This window comes from Styela clava, chromosome 2 (assembly GCF_964204865.1).
Source record: "Styela clava chromosome 2, kaStyClav1.hap1.2, whole genome shotgun sequence".
NCBI classification, from domain to species: Eukaryota; Metazoa; Chordata; class Ascidiacea; order Stolidobranchia; family Styelidae; genus Styela; species Styela clava.
Window position 1 is genome coordinate 20,952,478 of NC_135251.1, and position 23,064 is coordinate 20,975,541.

Sequence of the window (23,064 nt, forward strand, 5' to 3'; positions counted from 1 at the left end):
TTTGGCAAGAAGCATATAAATCAGTAAGGCATACTCAGCGCCTCTTTCTAGGGTTGATCTTCTTTTCATTCTGTGTCTTGAGGAAAAATCCAAACAATACCTAAATTTTACTACTTATCCATACTATGTTTTCTGAAGAAATGAACGCCCCACGATGAGTACCTGAAAAGCGAAGCAAAATTAAAAGTGTATGCCTAATTTTGAGACACCCCGTATATACAGGTTTACAGTTGGATGACAGATATGAATTGAAACTTCTTTTCGAAACATACAGGACATATGAAATACGAATGTTTTTTACATTAATATATATATTAGTTAAGTAACCAATTAATTTATTTTCTCTTCCGACGCATTGGTCTTTTTTTCTCAGCTTTTCGCGCCTCTGATGTCGGTCCACAGATTACCCCTGTGTCAGGTTTATCAAGATCAAAACACCGGCACATTTGCTTCGTAATCATTTTATATATATTTCTGTAACTATTCTTTACATTTCCCATGTAGTGATTGTCATCTGCAGCGTAAAAAGCACCAAACTCCACGTCGTTTTCAATCAACGCCATAGTGAGTCGTGCTGCGTTTTGAAAATGTACGTTTTCATCTGCTGTTCCATGGAAGACATAGTACTGGTGGTTCTTGAAATTTTCAAACTTCTGCATCGTCGTTGACTTATTGTATCCTATCTGTTACAGGAGATTTAGTCAGACATATACCACGATGTAAATCAAAATATTCAAAACAAAACTGGTCACTTGGGAGGAACCTAAGTCGGAACTGCCGAAAAAGGTATACGAAAAAGATTCAACACAAAAATGATATTGCAATATTCTATGGGTTTCAAATAATGTGCCATAAGTCAAGTTGGCTTTTACTTTAAAGCCTTCATAGGAATAAAGATGTTAACGAATCTTAAAAGTTAATTATCCTGGTTTGTCAACGGTTAAATTAATAATATTTCATGATCAATGCAAGTTGTACTGAATGGTAGAATCCACAAACATTTCGTGTTTTGTGGCAAAACAATTCTGATGGTCTGGTGTTGTTTCGTAAACAGAAGCGGCCTGCCATTTAGTTTGTTACTCGTACCTCATTTTCAATTTTGTTTTTCATATAACGTTCGGTATATATAGTATGATAAAATTCCCAATCCGTAACTGGAGCAACTGCATATCCACACTTGAAAACGCCTTCAGAATCTTCTTCTATTGTTCGCGTCGTGGCATACCTGGACAAATATTATTGGTTTATTTGAACGAACAAACTAATATTCAAACTAAATCATCAGAAAATACATATCGATTTTTTGTTGCTACAGAAGCAAATGAAACAACTTAAGAAATTTTAATATGACCCTTTACGATTGCCATTAAAATATTCATTATTACATGATTGGAGAGCACTGTCGTGGTGTACACGTGTAATCGAATATAGATAAAGTGTGGATACGGATAAAACAACAAGGAGACATTCCTTTACATCACTAAAACATAACTTACCCGCCGTATGACCACCCCCATATTGCTGTCTTACTTTCATCAATGAAGTCGTTTTCTGCTGCCAGAATTTTAGCTGCTGCAATTTGATCTGCTGGTTCATATTGTCCCAATTTCATATATACCTGAAATTAATGGAAACGCATCATTAGAACGCACTATTTCAGCGGCAGTTAGACAACGTCCTTTCTTAGCAGTGCTAAATTTAAATGTGGATGAACAAATAAATATCTCAGATTTGGAGGGTAACTCGTACATCATTCACACAGATTGAACAGAATTGGTCAACTTAAAACACATCCGACTGATAGTTTTTTATTCACCATATAAATAAAGAACAAACCTGGTGCATTATTTCGTCTCCACGAAATCCTGTTCCTCTTCCGTCGAAACTCATTACGATGACGTCCAGAGTACTGGCAACGTAATCTTTCCAGCTAACCGAAAATCTTTCCACAACCTCTTGATAAGCTGGGCCTATGTATCGAAAAATACTTGTAAATCGTTTTGTTATGGTAAATTATCACCTCGAGATACATGCGATACGATTTCAACATTGTTGAAATTTTTGAGATATTGTGCAAATGATATAAAATATTTAGGCTACCAGAGCCTTGTATCACTCGGAAGAAATGTCACAAATAACTTTCATTTTTCCGGTATAAGTACACAATGACATTATTCGCTTTGACACTGTTGAAGTTATGCAAATGATATATAAACAATCTATTCTATGCTGATATCGCTTGTGAGGAACAACCTCAAATTTTTTCTTTTCCATTCACTGGCACACGTACTCAATACTGTTAGTCGTGCACCGCTGTTTGAAAATATGTACATTTAAAGTAGTTTTTTCTAAATATTTCATCGAGACATGATATCCACCAATTCACCTAAATGTGGCAAATTAGAGATGCTATGATATCTAGATGCAAAAATATCTAAGATGCTAACAGTTATGTCAAAATCAAATATTATTTAATGCAAATATAATACATAATTATTTTTACAATCTCCACCAGAAAATATTCCTATGTGGTACGCAAGCTCATCTTTTAGAAGTGAATACCTGGTTTTCGAACGTGTAAAAATGTCCGTACGACCCTAGCTATTCTATCGACTTTCGGATAATCTATTACGATATGTGTTGAAAATATATTTTTTTCACTGTGTGTTTCAACATTGAAATCTTCTTAATAACTTATGAAGCATACGCTTGACTAACAGTGAGTTACATTTACAGAAAACTTTTACTATGTAACTCCACCTGAATAAACTTGAACCAACATCGGATATTTTTTGGTTTCGTCGAAATTTGGTGGTTTATGGAGAGTGTAGTAGAATGTTCCATCCACTCCAGGTAAAGTGAGCTCACCAAATTCTCTTGTGCGAAAATGGTAGGCTTGAAAAAAAATCACAGCAATGTTATGTTATGTAAAAAGATGATCGAGAAGACGACTTCGATAAAAAAATTCAGATAATATTTCGATAAATGAACAACGAGTGTCCCACTTGTATCACGTGTCCCACTTGTCCTACGTGTCCCGCTTGTACTACATCTCCCGCTTGTACTACGTGTCCCGCTTGTACCACGTGTCCCACTTGTACCCCGTGTCCCTCTTGTCTCACTTGTCTAATGTGTCCCACTTGTATCACGTGTCCCGCTTGTACTACATCTCCAGCTTGTACTACATCTCCCGCTTGTACCACGTGTCCCACTTGTACCCCGTGTCCCTCTTGTCTCACTTGTCTAATGTGTCCCACTTGTATCACGTGTCCCCCTTGTACCACGTGTCCCACTTGTACCACGTGCCCCACTTGTCGTACGTGTCCCACTTGTCCCACGTGTCCCACTGACCCACGTGTCCCACTTGTCTCACTTGTTCCACGTGTCCACGTGTGTCAAGTGGAACACGACATTTTGAAGACACCGAATAAACAACCAAGTGCCAATTCACACTGTTTATTCGCTTTGGTTTAAAACAGGATGACTTTCCTAAAGAAAAGCAACAGTAATAAAAATTGTTGTATGTGCCACAGCAGTCTTGAAACAAATTTCATATCAAATCTTACCATCCATATTTTCAATCAATTGTGAATTATTCTGAACAACGCGAACAAAGTCAATTGCACCGGTGTTTGAAATAGAATGAAGGGTTGATATTGGGGCACCTTAAATAATAAAAAATGTAAGCATAATGTTCCATTTATGTAGCTTTATTCTTTATCGTGTGTATTATCAGAACAATTCTCATACTTCGTAACAACAACAAACGGAAACGTGTCTAAATTACGATGTTATAAAATATATTCCAACTGGTTCGAATCTTATAATAATCGTTATCAAGACTGGAGAGTAACAAACAACATTTGTTGTATTTTTATGCGAACCTCAAAGCTTACCATTGACTGTGAAACTATTGACATTAGGTCATAATACCAACTCATAAAAAACACTCTCACTATTGCTTGTATAAAATAAAAATGATCGACAATGAAAATAACAAAATTTCATTGATATGAGTTCTATTAACTCACCATTAGCAGTACCACCACAATTAATGACAACGTACGATCCACCAGGACTAAACGTTGGTTGAACCCAGTTACAACGATCTGCATATAGTGTGTTCAAACCACATGAAATACATTCTCTTGGGTCGTCAGTGTTCGCTGAAATGTAGTGGGCTTATGTTATTGTGTTTTGTTTATACTATGGAAATATAGTGCGTAATCTGATATTACAACATATATATCTATAGTTAGGAACCAGATTATTAAAATTTATAAATTAGAATTAGTTGATCATTTTTATGCGTTTATCAATACGAGAAATAGTTGTAAAAAATATTTTTTCTCCCTTGAATAGAAAAATTCCCACAATATGTTAATCATCGTTAGTCAATCATAGTTTTTGACGTAGTCACAGTTAAATCAATGAGTATGAAATATCATTTATCATATCTTTGTGTTACATTTTTAGAACCTATTCTATTCCATTTTTCCTAGTTGAAAATCTAAAATGTATGTACATTTGACTCGCCACAAATGACGTATTCTCGGCAATCCTTCCCCGGATTCTTCTGCTTTTTCTGTGCTTGTGTAGTAAATCCAGTCGTTTGTTTCGTCATAGAAAAAAATAGCGTGATCTCCAATACCAGTATCAGTTATCTATCGAAAGGTAATATTAAAGAAAAGGGTAACAAATTTAAAAAAATTCCCGATCTTGTGCTATCGATTCGCTTTCTACAGGACTGCTCATTCTCCTTCTATGCTCAAGTGCCAGTGTATTCATATGCATGTAAATTTTATGCAAGGATGCTGTGGCAATAGTAAAGATAATTATCTTAAGTGATGTAAGAGTCTCGCTGCACACTAACACAAATATATATACGTGTGTAACATATAATCGTATTATATAGTCTATTATATAGAAATATATTTGTGTCAGTGTACAGCAAGACTCTTGAATGAGGTATTATTTTTCCCATCTGTCTTTGGAAAACCCTTACCTCGTAGTTGCCACTAGTTCTCCAATCTTTAGCATCAGTTTGTGTATCAACAACAACAATGTGAGGAAAACCAGTCGAATCACTCAACACAGTCATGTATTTATTTTCATCCGGCATTCTTACCAAATCAGCAGGTTTGTAGTGACCAAGCCATCCAGTGCTACTACTGGTTTCCATGTTCGAAACTGGAAACGAGAATTAAAATAAATATTTAAGGTATTTTCATTTTTTAAGAAAAGTTCTCAAAAAAGGGCACAGTCAATCTAATGCTAGATTATGTCAAATTACGAAGATAGTGTTAATTTTCTATGTTAAAGTATTATTAAATAGACAAACGCAATGGTAATGGCCTATATTTACACTGGTTCTGAACCAGTGGGCCATGGCCCACTGCTGGGCCACAGAACGAATTTGAGGTGGCCACAGAACTATTAAAATTGCTAGTTTTGTTTATGTCACAATAGTTAATTTTGATTGTAGCAGCAATCAATAACGATGCTGTTAAAGTGCAGAAAGATCTTGATTTTTTTCGTAGTTTACCCCTTGCAATAAAAAGTTGATGAGCCACAAGAATTTTTGAGCAACAAAAATGGACCACAGGAGAAAAAGGTTGAGAACCACTGGGCCTTAGAAGTTAAAGGAAGATAAGTATGTACCATGGGAACATGTAAATCCTGATGCAGAATCACAGGACTCAGACACAGACTCATTTTCAAACCGGTTTTTCCAGGTAGGAGTAAACATGGTGTCGCTTCTCCAGATAGCTGAATTCAAATAAAACTCTCCCCAATCAGTCACTGCCTGAATAAAATTATGAAAAATACCATACCATGTTCAGCTTCTTACCACATAGGGCTGGTTTCAGTGAAAATTGCAGAAAAATTTAACATGTTCCAACTACAATCACACATAAGCTATATTAAAAAAGTGTACATATTGTTACATCGCTGCTTGATAACCAGCTTTGGTTCCCCGCGGCTTCTCTTCCTCAGTGAAATGTGTTTTTAATATTATTTATTGGTCTTAATTTTGCATGTTAACTTCTTTACTAGATGGAAAAAATAACTTTACTATGATTATGATCACTCAAAACTTGGTAAACTCCTACTAGATTTTCGTTTTCAGTCCCATCTACAACCTATCAAACGCGACCAAGTTTTTAATTCCATTACAATATGGGAGGATCTAATAATTTTCCGATTTTAGTCGTATTTTAGATTTAGATAAACACATCATTTTGGAGAAGTAGAATACTAACAGAGCTCGGAACGGCTTCAACGTTATTTGCGGGATCTGACATATCTGCAACAAAAGTTTTAGTTTGAGGCAACGGAGTGCCAGGCTTTGGATACGGGAAACTGATCATGTTCGGATATTGCAATCCACCAAATATAGCAAAGTCAAAATTCTTCACATTGGTTTCATCGATTCTGGAAATAGGAAATAAAATAATAGAATCGAATATGATGAATATCTGGTTAAGTTGTTTGGAATGACATTCTTACGTTGCGTATGCTAGGTACGATCCAGATGGAGACCACCAGAGTAAAGCGTCATCATTTGTAATTTCAATCCAATGCAACCAGTCAGCTATACCGTTAAATTTAACATTTTCTTCACCGTCATGTGTTATTCTTGCTGGTGCTGCTTTGAAATCCTACAACAGAACATAGAACAATGATTAAGTAAAGATTAAAATAAAATACAATAAATTATACTAAGTAAGTATACACGCAACATTGAATATCGTAATTCAACTCATAGTTATCAATTAGCAATCGAAAAATCACAGAAGCACTTTTTGAATCTATCTAATTCTAAGTAAGTTTGATCAAAACAATGATATAATCACACTAAAGAAAGAAACGGACTTTTTATATGTTCACCTAATAAATATTACCTAATATTAATCTAATTTTACTTACAACAACGACATAGACGTCAAAGTCATGAACGAACGCCATCTTGTTACCAACAGGAGCCCACTTGATTTTTTGTATTTTATCAGCTGGAAAATTTGGAATCGTCTGCTTCGTTCTGAAACAAAACTGTTAAAATAATTTTGAGAAAGAATAATGTATGTATAAATAAATGTGAATATTTGTCATCATTGTGATTCGTACGTATAAAAAATTGATTATTTAAATATATTAAATAATAATATTTGATTTTGATTAAACATTGAGAAAATAAAAGATAACACTTTTGTATGGATACACACAAACCTAAACAGAATGAAAAACCCAATCTTGGCTCATATGAATCTTAAAGATTATGCTTTATATTTTACGTTTCATGTCAAAAGGTACGAAATTTTAAATAAAATTTACTCACGAATCAGAAGTTGAAAACACGTCCACAGAAAAAGTTTTCATGTAATTAGCATATCCCTGAAAATAGGAATAATTTTTGACACTGATTAAATATTTTATATAACAACGATGCATGAATGTAACAATACTAGTCAACAGTACTCAATAAAATTATACATTTTTTTTCATTGTTTATTAAACTTATTACTTTATTGATCATTGTTTATCAAGGCAATATCCATATTTAGTATATATATGTTCGAAATTTCACAATTGTAATCTATTACATAATGACAGCAATTGTCATCTATATAAGTTCGGATTTGTATATTCGGATGTTTTATTTTTATCATGCAAGAATCAATGCAAGAAAAAGTGTATAACATAATAAAAAAAAGTAAATGTACACATAGGATATAACGTCAGAGATCCACTGCAATCGATAAGGGGTCGCGAAGGACTGTAACAGTCTTCGGGTCAGCGACACCTGTTGGCTGAATAATTTAGAGGGAAATTATTAAAATAATTCGTGTATTATGAAATCATTCACATTAGTTTGATGAGTTGCAAAAGGAATTTAAGTTCAGAAACCATAAAGGTACTAATGAGCAATTCAAGAAATCACCATCGGCAACGTACAAACACAATAGAACTGTGTTGGCAAATAATATCACGTAAGCGAAGTCATATGACTACGTACTGTTGACTAGTGTTATGTCATAATTACTCCCTTTATTATTATGATAGATTGAATTGTTGTGCTAAAACTATTCTCAATAAACTTATACCCACATCAGTATTTTCATAAGTGATTGCTACATATTCCATATCAGCAGATATTGAATAAGATGATGGATTTGATACGCTTTTCTAAATAAGAAAAATATTGAAAAACTAAGATATAGACACGAGTGTATTCGATCCATCTAATTAATTACAGACTGTATCATGAAAGCTATGTAGATCGATCTGACATAGCCTACCGTTAAACAGCAATCGAAAAATAGACAATTTTAAAGTCAAGCATATGGTAAGTATACGACGTACAAGTCCCATTGATGGTAAAATACATTTAGTTGAATAGAAATTGAATGAGATATGACAACTAAATTTCTGTTCCCTTATAGATTTAGAAAATAAATGCTGTTTAGGAAATTATGAGAGTTTAGCATCCTATACAAGTTTGAGGTAGCGACGTTGATCAAAACTAGCTTTTTTTCATTTTTATGCCTCACACAAATAATATTTTGTTACCCATGCAGTCTCGTCCAACAATACACTTTCATCTTCGCTACTTATATTTTTCTTCATTATTGACCCTTCTGGTGTTCTATACGCGTATTCAGAATCTACAATTTAGAATTTTTACAATCAAAAGCGCAATCCGCAAAACAATATATGAAAAGGGGAATTAAAAATTTCCAAATGCTGATACTACATAATAGTTGACACGTATAAAAATTGAGGTACGTAACGAATTTATTGAATATTAATAATTTCAGAGCGAAATCTTTATCTCGCCAGAGCCAATTTCAGGTCCGTTCATGCCATACACATAATTGTATTTTGAGACACGGTGATACTAAAAATCCAGGGACTATAAAAATCCAAAGGTAAATAAGCATTTTTCCTTTATAGTCATCGAGAACAAGATTTGCTGAATGTTTAAAATGCCACGACGTCACATCTGATGGCGACAGTGACGTTAATATTCCATTGTAAACGGTCCCTTTAAAAAAGTTCAAACTTCTTGAATTGATTTATTGTGTTTGTTTGAAAAATGGGGTCTCGTGTAGTTTCGTACCACAATAACCTCTAGTGGGCGTGGAGCAACAATTTTTTTGGCGCCCCAGAAGTATGTGCACCAAGATGGCGCACAACCTGATAACCCAAACCTGGTACACATATTATGTTCAGGTTGTGCGCCATCTTGGTAAACATACTTCGGGAGCACCTTTTTTATATGTCATTCCTAACCCCCACCGGACTACGTCATCCAAAAGTTACGTCACCAAAATATGCATTGCAAGACGACCAACGCGCCTTTAAACTCTTCATTTCAAGTCTCCTGAAAACTGACTATATTTGCTTATATAGTCCAATGTAGAGACTTATCGAATCTAAACGATTTGGGCCAGGCGAAATAAGTTTGGTATGTCCCAATTTTTGGCGGTATTAAAAATAACTGGAAAATATTGAATTCACAATGCCAATTGGAATTAATTTTGCAAAGTAAACGGTTCTAGCTTGCACGACTATATATATATATATATATATATATATGTCCGGCGTTATCATATAAAAAAAATGATTATAGAAAGACTTAGTATTACCTGATAACCAATTCGGATAGAATGTCGAATAACGGAATGTTCCAGACAGCCAATCATCAAATGTCATGTATTGTTTGTTGTCGGCTTTTTCTTGCACCATACCTAAATAGAGTGTTAAATAGTGATGACTATATTTTAAATATCAGTATGTTGCGAACATATAATAATATTCGAACTGTGTTACTTTTATAAGGCTAAACGATAATTTACACTACTATATAATCTACATGTGTGTATTATCTTATAGTAAAATTCAATCTCAATTTCAGTACCGCAGAAAAGGATGAAACGGGATTTCCTTGATTATAAGATATAAATTTTAAAAATTACTTGTTCTAGATTTACATGCTTATGCTCATTTTTTATATAAATACTATACCCATGGGTTCCACATCTTTCTTTACCAGGTGTTCTTCTTTTTTATCTTGACCTCGAATATTCCAAGCAGTAATACATAAGACTGCTACAACTGACATAAACCCCAATGCTATTGTTAATTTTAGCCTTGCCATTCCCAATATAGAACCGAATAAAATATACTAAAATGTTGAAAATATAAAACATATTAGTATACATATGATTGGTAGTCCACAAGGAGGTCTCGGCCAATGAAACTATTCTTTTCTTTATTATACTGATGTAAAAGCAAAAATACTTCAGCGGTCGTCGTTTATTTTAGAGACTCTACCCTCAATTGCCAAATCATTTTATTCTTCTCGATAAACCGTATATTTGTGCGCAATTTGCAGTCTGTCCTGCAGCCTGGGAGTAATCATTGTTGATTAGCTTTGACAAACCACACCTCAACCACAAATACTTGTTATCCTGATCTTGGTTAGATAGTCATCACAATCACAGCTGATACTCATTCTCGACCCTTAAGCAAAGCTTTACAGCAACATCTAGTTTGGCATGTTCAAATTCATGTAGAAAATTCACAATTCAACACTTCACTGCAACGACAAAGAACTAGACAATTGCATAACTGTACAGTACTTGAGATTATTACAGTTTGATTATTATTTGAACACGCCTCTTTATACAACACAGCTTCTTCGATGGATATAAAATAATTCACGTGAAGCCCATTTTACTGACAGTTGTTCCTTCGTGTAGTTTATTTTACGTTAATGTGTAATCAACATTTACCGAGATTGCAGGTGGATAATATACAATGCAAACATGCGTAGCGCTCGCTATCTGTTTACGACAGTTTTGCCGTAGCAAACATTATCATTCGGCGACTTGCTTGAGTTGCAAAATTTTATTGAGTCAAATGGCATTTTGTCATAACTAAGTTTTTAAACCTGATCATACGGCTGTAATATTGAAAGGACATGATGTTCAAAACAAGCGTATGTTATAAAGAAATGGATGCATTTGTATCACAATTTCTGGAGAGATTTTACTAATATCTATATATACAGTATTCGATTTTAAATATAATGATTTTTGAATGACACCCCAACTGCTATTACGCTTGTATTATGTTTCTTAAAAATAACCAAAGCTTCATGATTTTCAGAAATATAATACTTTGTAAGTGTACATGTAAATGACGGAGAATTCAACAATCTAAATACAGAGGTATGATTGCAAAAATGTGGTCATTTTTGTGGAACGACTGGTTAGGCTAAAAAGCATGTGAAACTAAACTTCAAAATAATTTGAAGCCTTTCTTATTACCGTTATCACTTTCATAGTAAGAATATTGTCTACACGGTTGATGAGCATAACGAATTTCTACAATAATGAAGATTCATTTGTCATAGCAAAGCAGAAAACGTTTTCGGTCAATGAAGCGTAAATTATTGAAGTAGATTACGCAACTACATTGATATCAGATTGAATTAAACTGGAACGGTTGAACAGAAATAGCTGATAAAATGTCCGGTGAATAAATATTGACGTTAAGACTGTCATTTTTATTGCGTTCCATTTCTTTCAAAATTATTAATTTTCACGAGTATGCGGCTTGCGAAATCATTCACAAAGCAAATAATACTTGCCGTGTAAATAAATGCACATTTGCAGTATGAATGGAAATTTTACAAAATTGTACGGCTTACAACTAAAATTTGGCACACACGAAAAGTAGTTTGGATTGTTGTTTCAGATGAAAGTTGCGTTTAGCATATTAGATTTTATGCTTGAAATAAGCTTCTTATTAAGTTAAAACGATCCGTTAATATAGCTAATCAATCATGCATATAACAAAATTGCAATGATATTGAAAATACGAATCGATTTAGATCCTTTTTAATTTTGACGGAAATTGGAAAATTGAAAGGAAAATTGCAAGATATTTAACTATTTGATGAGTTGTCTAGATATATGAGCTAGGTTGGTGATCACAAAGTACACCATCTAGTGGTGGACTGTGGAGGTTATTGATCTTCATTTAAAAGTTGCCTAATGTCAATCTTTGTATCTCGCTCTATATGAACCTTTTGACAACATATCACCTTTTGAGTTTATTTTTTTAATGAGCTATTAACAAACCAATAACGTTACAAATTAATTTTGCTGATTGCATGAGATTTGTCGACAAAGACGTGGGAAGACTAACGTTACAAATTTCATAAACTTTTGCTACTCATCATATATTATGATTTAATAATTCATAATGGTAACTATATTTGTAAGTGTAAACCATACACTCCATACCAAGTTTAGAATTTTCTGATGGATAAGTTTAAAAAGGTAGTGAGTATCGCTTTGATTATTGTTGGTGTCATCTCGTTCGTGATCTTGGTAGATCATTCAGGTGCTACGGACGATGTAAAAGCTTTGAAAAGGGCAGGTAAGTGACTATGTTCATAAAACAAAATACATATAATTTTATTTTAATATTACAATGCTTGACATTTGGTACAAAAATATGGCAAAATCAACATAAGCTTCTCAATTTTGCAAAATTGGAACATGATTTCGATGATTAATCGAAATTATAAAATGAGTTAATGATTGTACTCATCGGAGTATTTCTATATATTTTTTTGCAGTGGTTGTGGAACCAAAATTGGACAACAAAAAGTACATGACTTTCGATGACTGGGTACAGGGTAAATTTGAGCCAAAATCATTCTATCCCACGTGGGTTTCAGGTAACAGCTTATTTATACATGACCATTTAAATTAAATGTAAATTAATTATATTTAAAGCATTTTTAATAAAATAAATGTACTTTAAATGACTTTTACTTAATGCATGCGTGTAAGAATTTCACAACAAAATGATCGGTTAATTCAGAGAAACAGTTTTAGCTGTCAAGTATGGATGAAATGGTTAAATAAACCTAAATAAACAAAGTCAGTGAGTTTTAACAATTACAATGCGTTTCTATATTAGACAATTTGATTCTTGTATAACGCTCGAGCTATTTTACCCTCTTGTTTATTTTTACTGTGTTCTTTTTTCATCCATGTTTAAATTTTGTGACATTCTATCAGTAGATTTTTAATAGATTTCTTTCTGCTATATTACTTACTTCCATTTAGATTCTGAATACATTTATCGAAATAATGATGACGCAATAATGAAGAAAAGCATTAGTAATGATGACGAATCTGAACTTCTAAGTTCCTCTGCATGGGTAGACTTTCTCAAATAAATGTTGATTTTTTCATTCTAATATCAAAACAATCACGGAATTATATATTTTTTAAAACAAAATTCATTATCATTTTACTCAAACTAAATTTAAGATAAAAATATATTTCTTTGATTTTATAACATGATTATTTAGGAAGTCCGATAATACTTGTCTTGACAAATTTGCTTTTCGTCTTTTTAATCTCCGAAAAATTTTAAACCTGAAATTCACTACAAACAATCAATGCTTAGTTGAATTCATTCTATTGCTAAGTTTACGGAAACAATACATTGTTTCAAACGAATATGAAAACACATATTTTTATCAATCCAAATAAATTATTACTTTACTGTTATGTTTGTTTCTAAATTTTCTCTTGTTTTATAGAAAAGTTTGAGAAATCCGTCATTATTCTACGCTTCTGCTGACCTTCAATATGTGGCAATAACTTATCAACACAAAGATGTAAGTCATGATTGACATATAAATATCTTTGGTTTCTTATTTTTTTAAAGGCAATTATTTGGAGGCAAGCTATTGATTTTTGACAACATTGTAATTTACAAAATGATAAATTTTTAGATGTTAAAAAAGACATTTGTCTATAAATGATGACATTTTGGCATAATTTGCAAAACCTATTACCAAAAACTGTCTCATATTTATATGGGTTCAATATTTTTCTACATTTTTGATGACTTCACGGAAATATTGAAATATAAAACTAACCAATTACGATATTTTCAGTCCTACGTTGAGTACCTGAGGACATTTTCCGTATCAATGTTTAGAACCAACGATTCGTGAGTATTTGAATAAAATGAACAAATGCATTTTATATTTAGGAAAGCTGTGTATAAAAGGTATGTGTGTATAGGTAATAACTGGTGCTATCACCTAACTATGATATAAAGTGATATTGTGTGATTTAATGTGCGGGTCACATCAGAAATACTTGAAGTTATAGATCATCCAACCTGTGTTGCTTGGACTTTATTGCAGTAGTAATGGACAACAGTGGGTCAGTTTATCCCGGCACTTACTCACTATTTTAATATATTTATATGACCATCACTCCAAATAGGAACTAAAAAAATAAAACAAACATAAAAAAAAACAGGAGTTACAAATACCAAATTCCAGAGCGTAATGACGAGCTGCACTCACTAAAAACACCAAAAGAAGAAAGCCTGCCGGAGAACTCACGTATGCCACATTATTGATCGGAATAGACAACCAAGTTGGCTCAATAAAATATATTTAAGACTCGCGTGTTCTAAAGCATGAGAATAATACATGCAATTAATTATTAGTAATAAATTATGGATAAAAAATTAGTTTATTCGTCAAAATGTGAATCTACTGCGCTTATAAAATTAAATAGTAACGCACGACTGACACGACTACAGAACATAGACAGCGAAGGATTTCTAGAACACAACCTAGTGTCCATAATTAAAATGATGGAACATTTCTTACACTGTGAGTCTTACAATCATATGAAATAACGGTTAAAACGTAAATAGAATAATGGTTGAAATTTAAACAAGTTTGATGAGTTCAAACAAGCACATTAAAAAAATAGAATATATATATAAATTTTTGCCTATAAGATTTGTACTTAATGAGCAGCTCAGGAAATTGACAAGGCTATAAATATCTATTATGTTTAATTTAAAATATTCATTTCAAAACATCACAAGCATTTAACTTTTATACTCGTTCATTATTCCTCAGACAACAAGTTTTCTCACGAGGCTTTCCCGAAGAAGGAATTCTAAAAATTAAATGGGATTCTGTTGAACACAAGATGGCGTATGTGTATGATTTCAATGTCTTTTTGTTGTTGGTATGTATCCAAAGCTATATTTGATCACTTTGATTCATATACTATATAAAACGCTGAAGCAATATATGTTGTAATGAAATATAACCAACCATCCAAATGAGCGATATAAACGATGTAAGAACCATTCTTAGTGCTCTTTTAGGACTCCACTGTCTTCAATTATTGAACATGATGTTAATTTGCAGTTGAATTTAATAGCGCTTAACTATCCACCACGTTTTCAGAATTTCTCTTCCAGTCCAATACAGTACATTACCGAGGATGGTAAAAACAACATCATTGTCAACGGAATATCTGACATAACAAACGATGATGCGCTGATGTGGTGGTCACCCAATGGAGCCTATTTGGCATATGTGAAGTAAGATTAAAAGATTCTTCATAATTAATTATATCTGATGTTTTATTACGGGTATTCAACTTCTTTAACTTCTATTAAATTTTTTGATTCAAAAAATGAAAACAGAAAAATGTGCCAATGCACTTGGCAATTATTGGTTTAAAAAAATAATCAAAAGTTTATGATAGATTTGGTTGATGTGTTGGTCTTGTTCTATGGATATATTATTTTAACAGCATTATATCTTTTTTCACTTGTTTTATTAGATCGAATCAGACTGGAGTAGAACGTTTTGAATTTCCCTACTATGGAGGAAGTCAGTATCCCACGATGGTCAGCTATCCTTATCCTAAACCTGGAAAGCTTATCTCGAAAACATTAATATTCATTATTAATGTAGAGAATCCAACAGAGAGTTTTGAAGTGATACCAAGTGATGTAGGTGGCTACATATATTTTATAAGTCGTTTGAAGTATATTAGAACACTTGACAATGCGATTAGAAATAATTCGAATATTATCCTATTTGATATATAATTCTTCCTAAGAAATGGCCTGTCTTAAATAAATTCAATTTTAATTTTAATCATTCTAATATTAATAATATAACTAATAAGGTAAATAAAACAAATAGCCCGACAGCAATGTTCGATTATATCTATTGATATGTCAATCCTAATTTCTTTCTAAACTTCTGAAAAATTGTAATGAATATTGAAATCCTACTCAATCTCAAAGTCAAGCATTTGAAAACACAATAGCACTTCAACGTTTAGTTAGTTTACGGTTTTGTATTCTATTAATTTACGTGAAGTTGTTGAAACCTTGTCACAGAGTGTCACAGGCTGGAGAGAATATTATTTAAATTCTGTAGTTTGGAAAAATGACCAAATCTTCATGCCAACCTGGAAAAATAGACTTCAAAACGAAGCAATTTCAGAAAGTTGTATTTCAATATCAAATTTGTGGACATGTAATCATGGTAATATTTTTAAAATGTTTTTTAAGAAATCTTTGATTTGTTTTTATACCTCATTTCATTTCTATACCTTCTGTTAACACACGCGAGGATCGAAAAGATCACTTTTTTGTGTCATTTTAGAATTACAAAATGCCTTTGCATTTTTACTATCATCCTTTTGCAACTGCACCTACAACTATTTGTCCAAACCCATTTCTTTATTCTAAGCAACTTTGATTGTTCAATAAACTTTTCAAAAATAACCGGATGATTGGTTATTTTGCGATACAATATATGTTCTATTCAAACGTAATGGTATCCACATATTAAGATTCGAAATACAATTTATATAATAGGGCACATATACGGTTTCAATTAAGTTTAAATTTGTCGTTTATATATTATTTAGTTTCCGAAGACGTCATCATTGGTCATAACAGTTGGTTAGGTGAGTTTGAACCATCAGATGTATATCCGATTCCAAATACAAACGAATATTTGACTGTGCGGGAAAACAGCCTTGGGTATTTGCACCTAGTACTCGTTAACCGAACAAAGAATTCTTTGGATTGGAGAACAAATGGAACATTTGAGGTTAGTTATCATTGTAAATACCGAATGTTTGAATACGAATACAAATATGGGCGCTCCCGTAGTATGTGAATCAATATGGTGGACACCTGAACATAGTATGTCGTCACGCTAATAACCGAATTGCGTAAGTCATTTTTGGCAGTTTTGAGAAAAACGTAAAAAACTTCTTAATGATATTGTTATGCCATTGAGAGTCAATAATTTGCCATGGTTCAATTTTTTGATCGTAGCCGGATTTAAGTTAATTTGTATGACGCAGTTAAGTGACGTCATAATGGCGCACTGTGACTTAGGCAGAAATGTGTCTATGACTTGGGGACATACGCAATTTTGCAACTTTACTATATGCACCAGTCCTGAAGACTAAACATTCGAAAAACAAATGTTATTCTCAGTATCTACAATGTCAAAATAGCTGATCAGTTTCAATTACATTATTTTTTATGTTTAAAAATATATATTCCATCAATATAACACGTTCTGCACACCCACCGAAATAAGACTAAGATTAAATATAAGAATAAAACAGCAATGCACCCAATATAAAAGCCAACCAAGGTGAATTGGACTCGGACAGTGAATATCACAAGTGCAGGTCTTCCTATACTGTAGTATAAATTCAAATTAATACGCGCTAGGCTAGAATCCGAGATGCAAAAACTCGAAAATACTTCGCCGAGGTTATTTTGTCTTTGTGACGTCACAATAGTCATGCGGTAACAATGATAATTCCTTATGACGAAACAATTGCACAAATGTACATGTCATACTAAATCTCCAATTTTATGGGTTTCGGAATTCTTAAAATAAAAATCTGAGTTAACAGACAGGTGCGCAGCATTACATAAATACCTATTTTATAAAAAACTCAAAATCGCCAAAAATGACTTACGCAATTCGGTTATTAGCGTGACGATGTGTACCAGGTTAGGGTTAGGCCATAATTTTATTCCAATTTTCCCTATTTTAGTTCTATTACGAGTTCGGGGACTAGCCATGTGAATCCCGTAGTATTTGTATCTGAAATTATGGCCTAACCCTAACCTGGTACACAAACTACCTTCCGGTGTCCGCCTTGGTTCACATACTACGGGAGAATACTACAAATCAAATTTGTTTTACTTTTGGTGCGCTCGGTAGTCCGCATTCTAGGATAGCAAAACCCTATTCGAGAAAATTGAAACAAACTCGGGAACCTGAAATGATTTCTGAGCGGATGTGGATGAAGCAATATTCCCTATCTGGACAGTATCAGAATGATACAATCCACCAAGTGAACAAAAATGGCCGAATATATTCGAAGAGTCAAAATAATGTGGACCATAACTGAAGGATGTATATGTTCATAGACGCACTTGTGTAATAATCAAAATATTATTAGAACAATCACCTTTTTATGATATTTCAGGTTGTTCATAGATCCCCAGCAGGAGAAGCCTTACATTTTTATGACAAACGAAACGATTATGCTTATTTCACAAGTACAGAAGTTGAAGGCACAGAAGATGGTTTGCCAAGAATACGCCATTTATGGAAAGTTAAAGGTTGACAATAAGAAGTGCTTTAAATTACTTAAAGCAACATTTAATTTTAATTATCGTTTTTAATCCAATTATACTGCCAAACACACAATTTCGATAGATTCGAAAACAAAACATCGCGTCACATTGATTGTATAACAAAACATGTCTTCATCAATGACGTTTTTTTTAAAACATTCTTGTTTGACAGCTCATGGAGATAGAACTAGGGAGTGTGTCTCATGCGATCTGAATACAATATATGCTGATAGATGTAATTGGGTTGACCCAACTTTCAGTCCCGAAGGATCCTACGTTGTTATAAACTGTGGCGGAACCGGAAACGGTAAGAACTTGGAAGAAATCGGAATAATAAATGCTGTGTTACCACTATTATATACGATGTTCAATGTAAATTAATCCGCATTTATTCCGGAATTTAAGAAATAAAAAGCCTACTTGAATTGCATTCATTTACATTAAAACTAAAGTCAATTATTTCTTTGAGACATTAAAAGCAAAAAAGAACCCAACAGGTGTTTAAGATGCTTGGAGAACTATCATGTAACGTGTTTGAATTATTTTCTATAGGAGTACCCGTCTCAACTCTTCATCATATATCTGATTCTGGCGAAGTTAGTTTACAGAGAGTAGTTGAAAATAACACTCAGATCATCGAAAACCTTGAAGGTATATATGAAACCATTTGGATGAGAATACCCGTTGGTCTTGAAGAAACGGAAATCGCACTAATTCGATAAATCTGCTTAATTTATAGAAAATAGTGTTTTGGGTAAAACAATTGTACTGTCGATGTCATAAACGCTAAAATTCTTGATAGTTTGCACGTGTTGGCCAGCATTCTAGTCGCTATGACCATACCGACAAACTTTTCTCTTTAAGCTTACAAATTTCGAACAAGAGAATATGGTGAGCTTAGTCTTCCTCAAGTTGATGATGAAGTCTTTTATTACACTCTACACAAACCACCAAACTTCGATTCAAGCAAGAAATATCCATTGCTGGTTCATGTTTATTCAGGTAAAACGTTATAAGTTGTAAGTTCTTATAGTCGTCATAATTATATATATATATTATTTTATACGAAATGAACTCATGGAACATTCTACTGTTATGCTGTTGTTGTGGAATTTTACTTTTCTTTGTGAAAGAATCGCTTTTCTCTTTAACTACTGGACCTGGGATTCGTTTTTCACTTCGAAGTTTTGTTTGATGAAATCATCAAAATAAAACTGCCTATCGTGTGGCGGTGCGCGATCGAGTGCTCTGGTGCTCAGCTCAAACGGGGTTTATAATAAGATACCGGTAGACTTGATACTACAGTTGTGACTTATTTGGTATTTCGATTTGCGTTGAGACTGGACACATCGTCATTGTCACATAACCTGGCAAAGTTAGGACAGTCCGGATACCTTTACTGGTAAATTACGGAACTTGTGAGCTACGGTACTTGTTCCGCAGGGTATGATTTTGGGGGAATTGTGGGTGATAATTTCGTTTCGACTTTCGTTTCCATATATTTGAGCATTGCTTTATTGTTAATTATTTTGATTTATACAAAATAGCATCGGATATCAATTTTCAGGCCCTGGCTACCAAGACACAATAGATTCCTTCATTTCGACATGGCCGATCGGTTACATACCAAGTAGCGATCTTGATGTGGTTGTGGTCACTTTTGATGGAAGAGGTACGGGATTCAGAGGGAAACAAATCAGAAGCATGGTGAGGCGAAATTCATAAATTTTATTACTTTTGTGTAAGATGCTTTTATTGACTTTGTCTATGCAGGTCTACAATCGTATAGGAGAATATGAACCGCTGGATCAAATCGAAGCAACTCGACAAATTACAGAAAAATATAACTTTATAGATTCCAGCAAGATTGCAATGTGGGGAAGATCTTACGGAGGGTAAGAACATTCTGGGGGTTAACTTTACATTCAAAGTTTTGTGTTAAATTTCTAATTTATGTTTTTTAGATATATAACTGCAAGAACAATGTCAGAAGACGAAAATCTCCTATTTAAATGTGGATTATCATCTGCTCCTGTAACTGACTGGATGACATATCATAGCATTTACATTGAACGATATATGGGTTTGCCAAAGGAAAATGAAGTATGTATGCATACATGAGTTAAGTGTATCAAAATAGGATTTCTTTTCTAAACGCAATCCATTTACGCTGCTATTTAGTAACAAAGAACCACTAAGTACATGCGAATCAGTAACGCTTTCATCTTGATGAGGTAGTGATTACCTAAACGTAAATGAGACAAAATTATTAATATTGACATAAGCATGATAACACAATTGAATTGAGTTTATAGTGATGATCTAATCACCTCCACCTTAAAGCTTAAATTATTACTTAAAACGAATACACAATGGACATCAATTTACTCACAAACTCATGTGCAAGTAAAAAAGTATCCAAGTACTTAGAAAACAATTTTGTAGACCAATAAAAAGCTACTAGGTTGAAAGTTGAAAAATAGGTAAAAGAAATTATTTTAAAAATATTTTATACTGTCAAACAGTGGGGGTAATATTTCATTTGTGCTGTATTTTTGAAGCGTATATGTTTCAATTTTATAACAGAACTAATGTACCGTTTATTCGTTTGATTATTTTCAGATTGGATACAATAAATCGACAGTGTTTCAGAAACTTCACAACATCGGAAAACATTATTTTGTCTTGATTCATGGGACAGCCGACGACAACGTTCACTTTTTGGTATAAGACTAGTCCTGCTCACTTTTATATAAGCGTATATCTGGCCCGTTGGGTAATTCAATCTGGTCCGCCTGATACTGAAACGACAAAACTAAAACCAAATTTTGATGTTTTGGCTAAAAATAGCTCAGAGAATTTGTTGAGATTGCGATTAATTTTAGTTTAGGCACGAGGCTTATTGTTTTCCACTTTTGCCCTTGTATCACTGTAAATATTGTTAAAAATGTAACTTTCACATCAAACTTACATGGCCCACCAGTCTGTATGAGCAAAATATTTTGCCCCGGGTCCAAATACCGTGCCCACCCCTGGTATATACTATACTTCATTTCGATGACAGTTATCTATTGATTTGCGTTTAATCAACAAATTTCCGATTGATTACACTGACTTTTTAATTTGTATATATTTTTGGAATAAATTTGTTCAGTGAAAATAAAATTTTAAATGGTATTATACTATTTTAAATAACTATTTCAGCATTCTGCGAGACTTTCAAAGGCACTAATTGACGAAGACATCGATTTTTCTGCTTATTTTGCTGGCGACCAAACTCACCGTTTTGACAGAGGTGCAAATGCTTACGGTCATCACTACAAGTTGTTAACACGCCATTTGAAAACTTGTTTTGAATTATAGTTGATTCAAATAATCACTGGAAGATGTTGACAATAATTCCAATCAAATGTTTCATACAGCATATCGTATCGATTTGGAAATTAAATATGGGTCATTTTGTTTCAAACCTTTTTGTTTGGATTGTGTACAACTGTACTCCACATTACCGGGGATTTAGTTTTAATAATTTGTCATTTTTGTAGTTATTCACTGGGACAAAAATGATTTATTCGTCATCTACTGCACCTGTCGGAATAGCTGAATAGGAAAATTCGTCTTGAAAAGCTGATAATTTTTAAGCGATTTAAATTGTTACTAATCCTAATGCACTCCACCTGAGATTTGGCTGATTCTAAAATTTTATCACATCTTGGGCGATGGTGTAACGACCCTGTGTTCGTGTACTAAAGCATTGCTCTGTTATAAATTATGGAATGGTTCTTTCTGTACCATAAACTTTGACTGGCACTTATAATCGTTGACAACCATATCAAAATAGTTGAAAATGTTTAAAGACAGAGTCGAGTGGTTTTGTTTAATTTTGTTACAGAGCATTAGAGTATTTTAGGGCAATAAAATGTTTCGGTCAAGAGCATCAAGGCATTCAATTTTAATTTAACGGACTCCATAAAGATATATATGGTCACCTATTCTTCTCTTAAAAACTTGTCAACAACTTCAAACGAATCAGAAAGAATCTATGTGAGTTCATTTCATATGATTCGATAAATTCGCCACGGTAGTATAATTAATAAACTACCTGACCGCTCCGTGTTTAATTATCGCTTCCAGTTTACATAAACAAGAAATATTTATCATTTTTTGTGTACATATAATGCCATTCAATTATGTATATAGTAAAAAAATGTAGGCAATAGTTCAAGTTGGAAGTCCTATTAGACCCTCTTTTGGTATTGTTGCCTTTCTAAATAGTAATATTGACGTCAAATCGTCATCATCATATCAGGTAACTTCAATTCGGGTTTCAGTATTTTGAATAACGACAGACCATAACTAGCGCTCAGAACATCGTAAAATACGTACAGTGAATTGTTCAACTATTGCCTCATCTAATAATAAAGTCGTCGCGAAGCGGAAAAATCAAAGTAAACACAAATGCTGTCTTTCAGTACAAGAATTCAGAGGCAAAAGAGGATATTTGGCAAGAATGAA

The 23,064-nt window shown here is 33.2% G+C and overlaps 2 protein-coding genes across 2 annotated transcripts; one reads left to right on the forward strand and one right to left on the reverse strand.

The window, feature by feature from the left end:
* Positions 1 to 102: 102 nt before the first annotated feature.
* Positions 103 to 10,188, reverse strand: LOC120336540 (dipeptidyl peptidase 4-like). Its single transcript, XM_039404236.2, has 18 exons — positions 10,030 to 10,188; positions 9,651 to 9,752; positions 8,572 to 8,666; positions 8,110 to 8,187; positions 7,340 to 7,395; positions 6,931 to 7,042; positions 6,511 to 6,662; positions 6,264 to 6,435; positions 5,662 to 5,806; positions 5,006 to 5,190; positions 4,526 to 4,664; positions 4,032 to 4,166; positions 3,567 to 3,665; positions 2,761 to 2,895; positions 1,837 to 1,970; positions 1,497 to 1,618; positions 1,087 to 1,225; positions 103 to 683 (listed from the first exon to the last, which is right to left on the reverse strand). The coding sequence occupies exons 1-18, from the start codon at positions 10,160 to 10,162 to the stop codon at positions 336 to 338; spliced, it is 2,481 nt and encodes an 826-aa protein (XP_039260170.2). The 5' UTR covers positions 10,163 to 10,188; the 3' UTR covers positions 103 to 335.
* Positions 10,189 to 12,327: 2,139 nt separating this feature from the next.
* LOC120336549 (dipeptidyl peptidase 4-like) lies at positions 12,328 to 22,494 on the forward strand. Its single transcript, XM_078109741.1, has 19 exons — positions 12,328 to 12,453; positions 12,656 to 12,757; positions 13,152 to 13,246; positions 13,634 to 13,711; positions 13,994 to 14,049; positions 14,984 to 15,095; positions 15,320 to 15,456; positions 15,702 to 15,873; positions 16,270 to 16,417; positions 16,806 to 16,990; positions 18,399 to 18,534; positions 18,722 to 18,856; positions 19,102 to 19,200; positions 19,414 to 19,551; positions 20,117 to 20,256; positions 20,323 to 20,444; positions 20,514 to 20,652; positions 21,172 to 21,273; positions 21,754 to 22,494. The coding sequence occupies exons 1-19, from the start codon at positions 12,336 to 12,338 to the stop codon at positions 21,910 to 21,912; spliced, it is 2,373 nt and encodes a 790-aa protein (XP_077965867.1). The 5' UTR covers positions 12,328 to 12,335; the 3' UTR covers positions 21,913 to 22,494.
* The last annotated feature ends 570 nt before the right edge of the window (positions 22,495 to 23,064 follow it).

Bases quoted from the DNA above. Each gene is read 5' to 3' on its own strand.
- LOC120336540 (XM_039404236.2), bottom strand. From the start codon at position 10,162: ATGGCAAGGCTAAAATTAACAATAGCATTGGGGTTTATGTCAGTTGTA. The intron at 7,396-8,109 runs GTGGGTATAAGT...TCCTATTTTCAG, and splicing joins TCACTTATGAAAATACTGAT to GGATATGCTAATTACATGAA. The intron at 1,619-1,836 runs GTTTGTTCTTTA...CATTAATTTCAG, and splicing joins GAGACGAAATAATGCACCAG to GTATATATGAAATTGGGACA.
- LOC120336549 (XM_078109741.1), top strand. From the start codon at position 12,336: ATGGATAAGTTTAAAAAGGTAGTGAGTATCGCTTTGATTATTGTTGGT. The intron at 14,050-14,983 runs GTGAGTATTTGA...ATTATTCCTCAG, and splicing joins ATGTTTAGAACCAACGATTC to ACAACAAGTTTTCTCACGAG. The intron at 20,653-21,171 runs GTATGTATGCAT...GATTATTTTCAG, and splicing joins GTTTGCCAAAGGAAAATGAA to ATTGGATACAATAAATCGAC.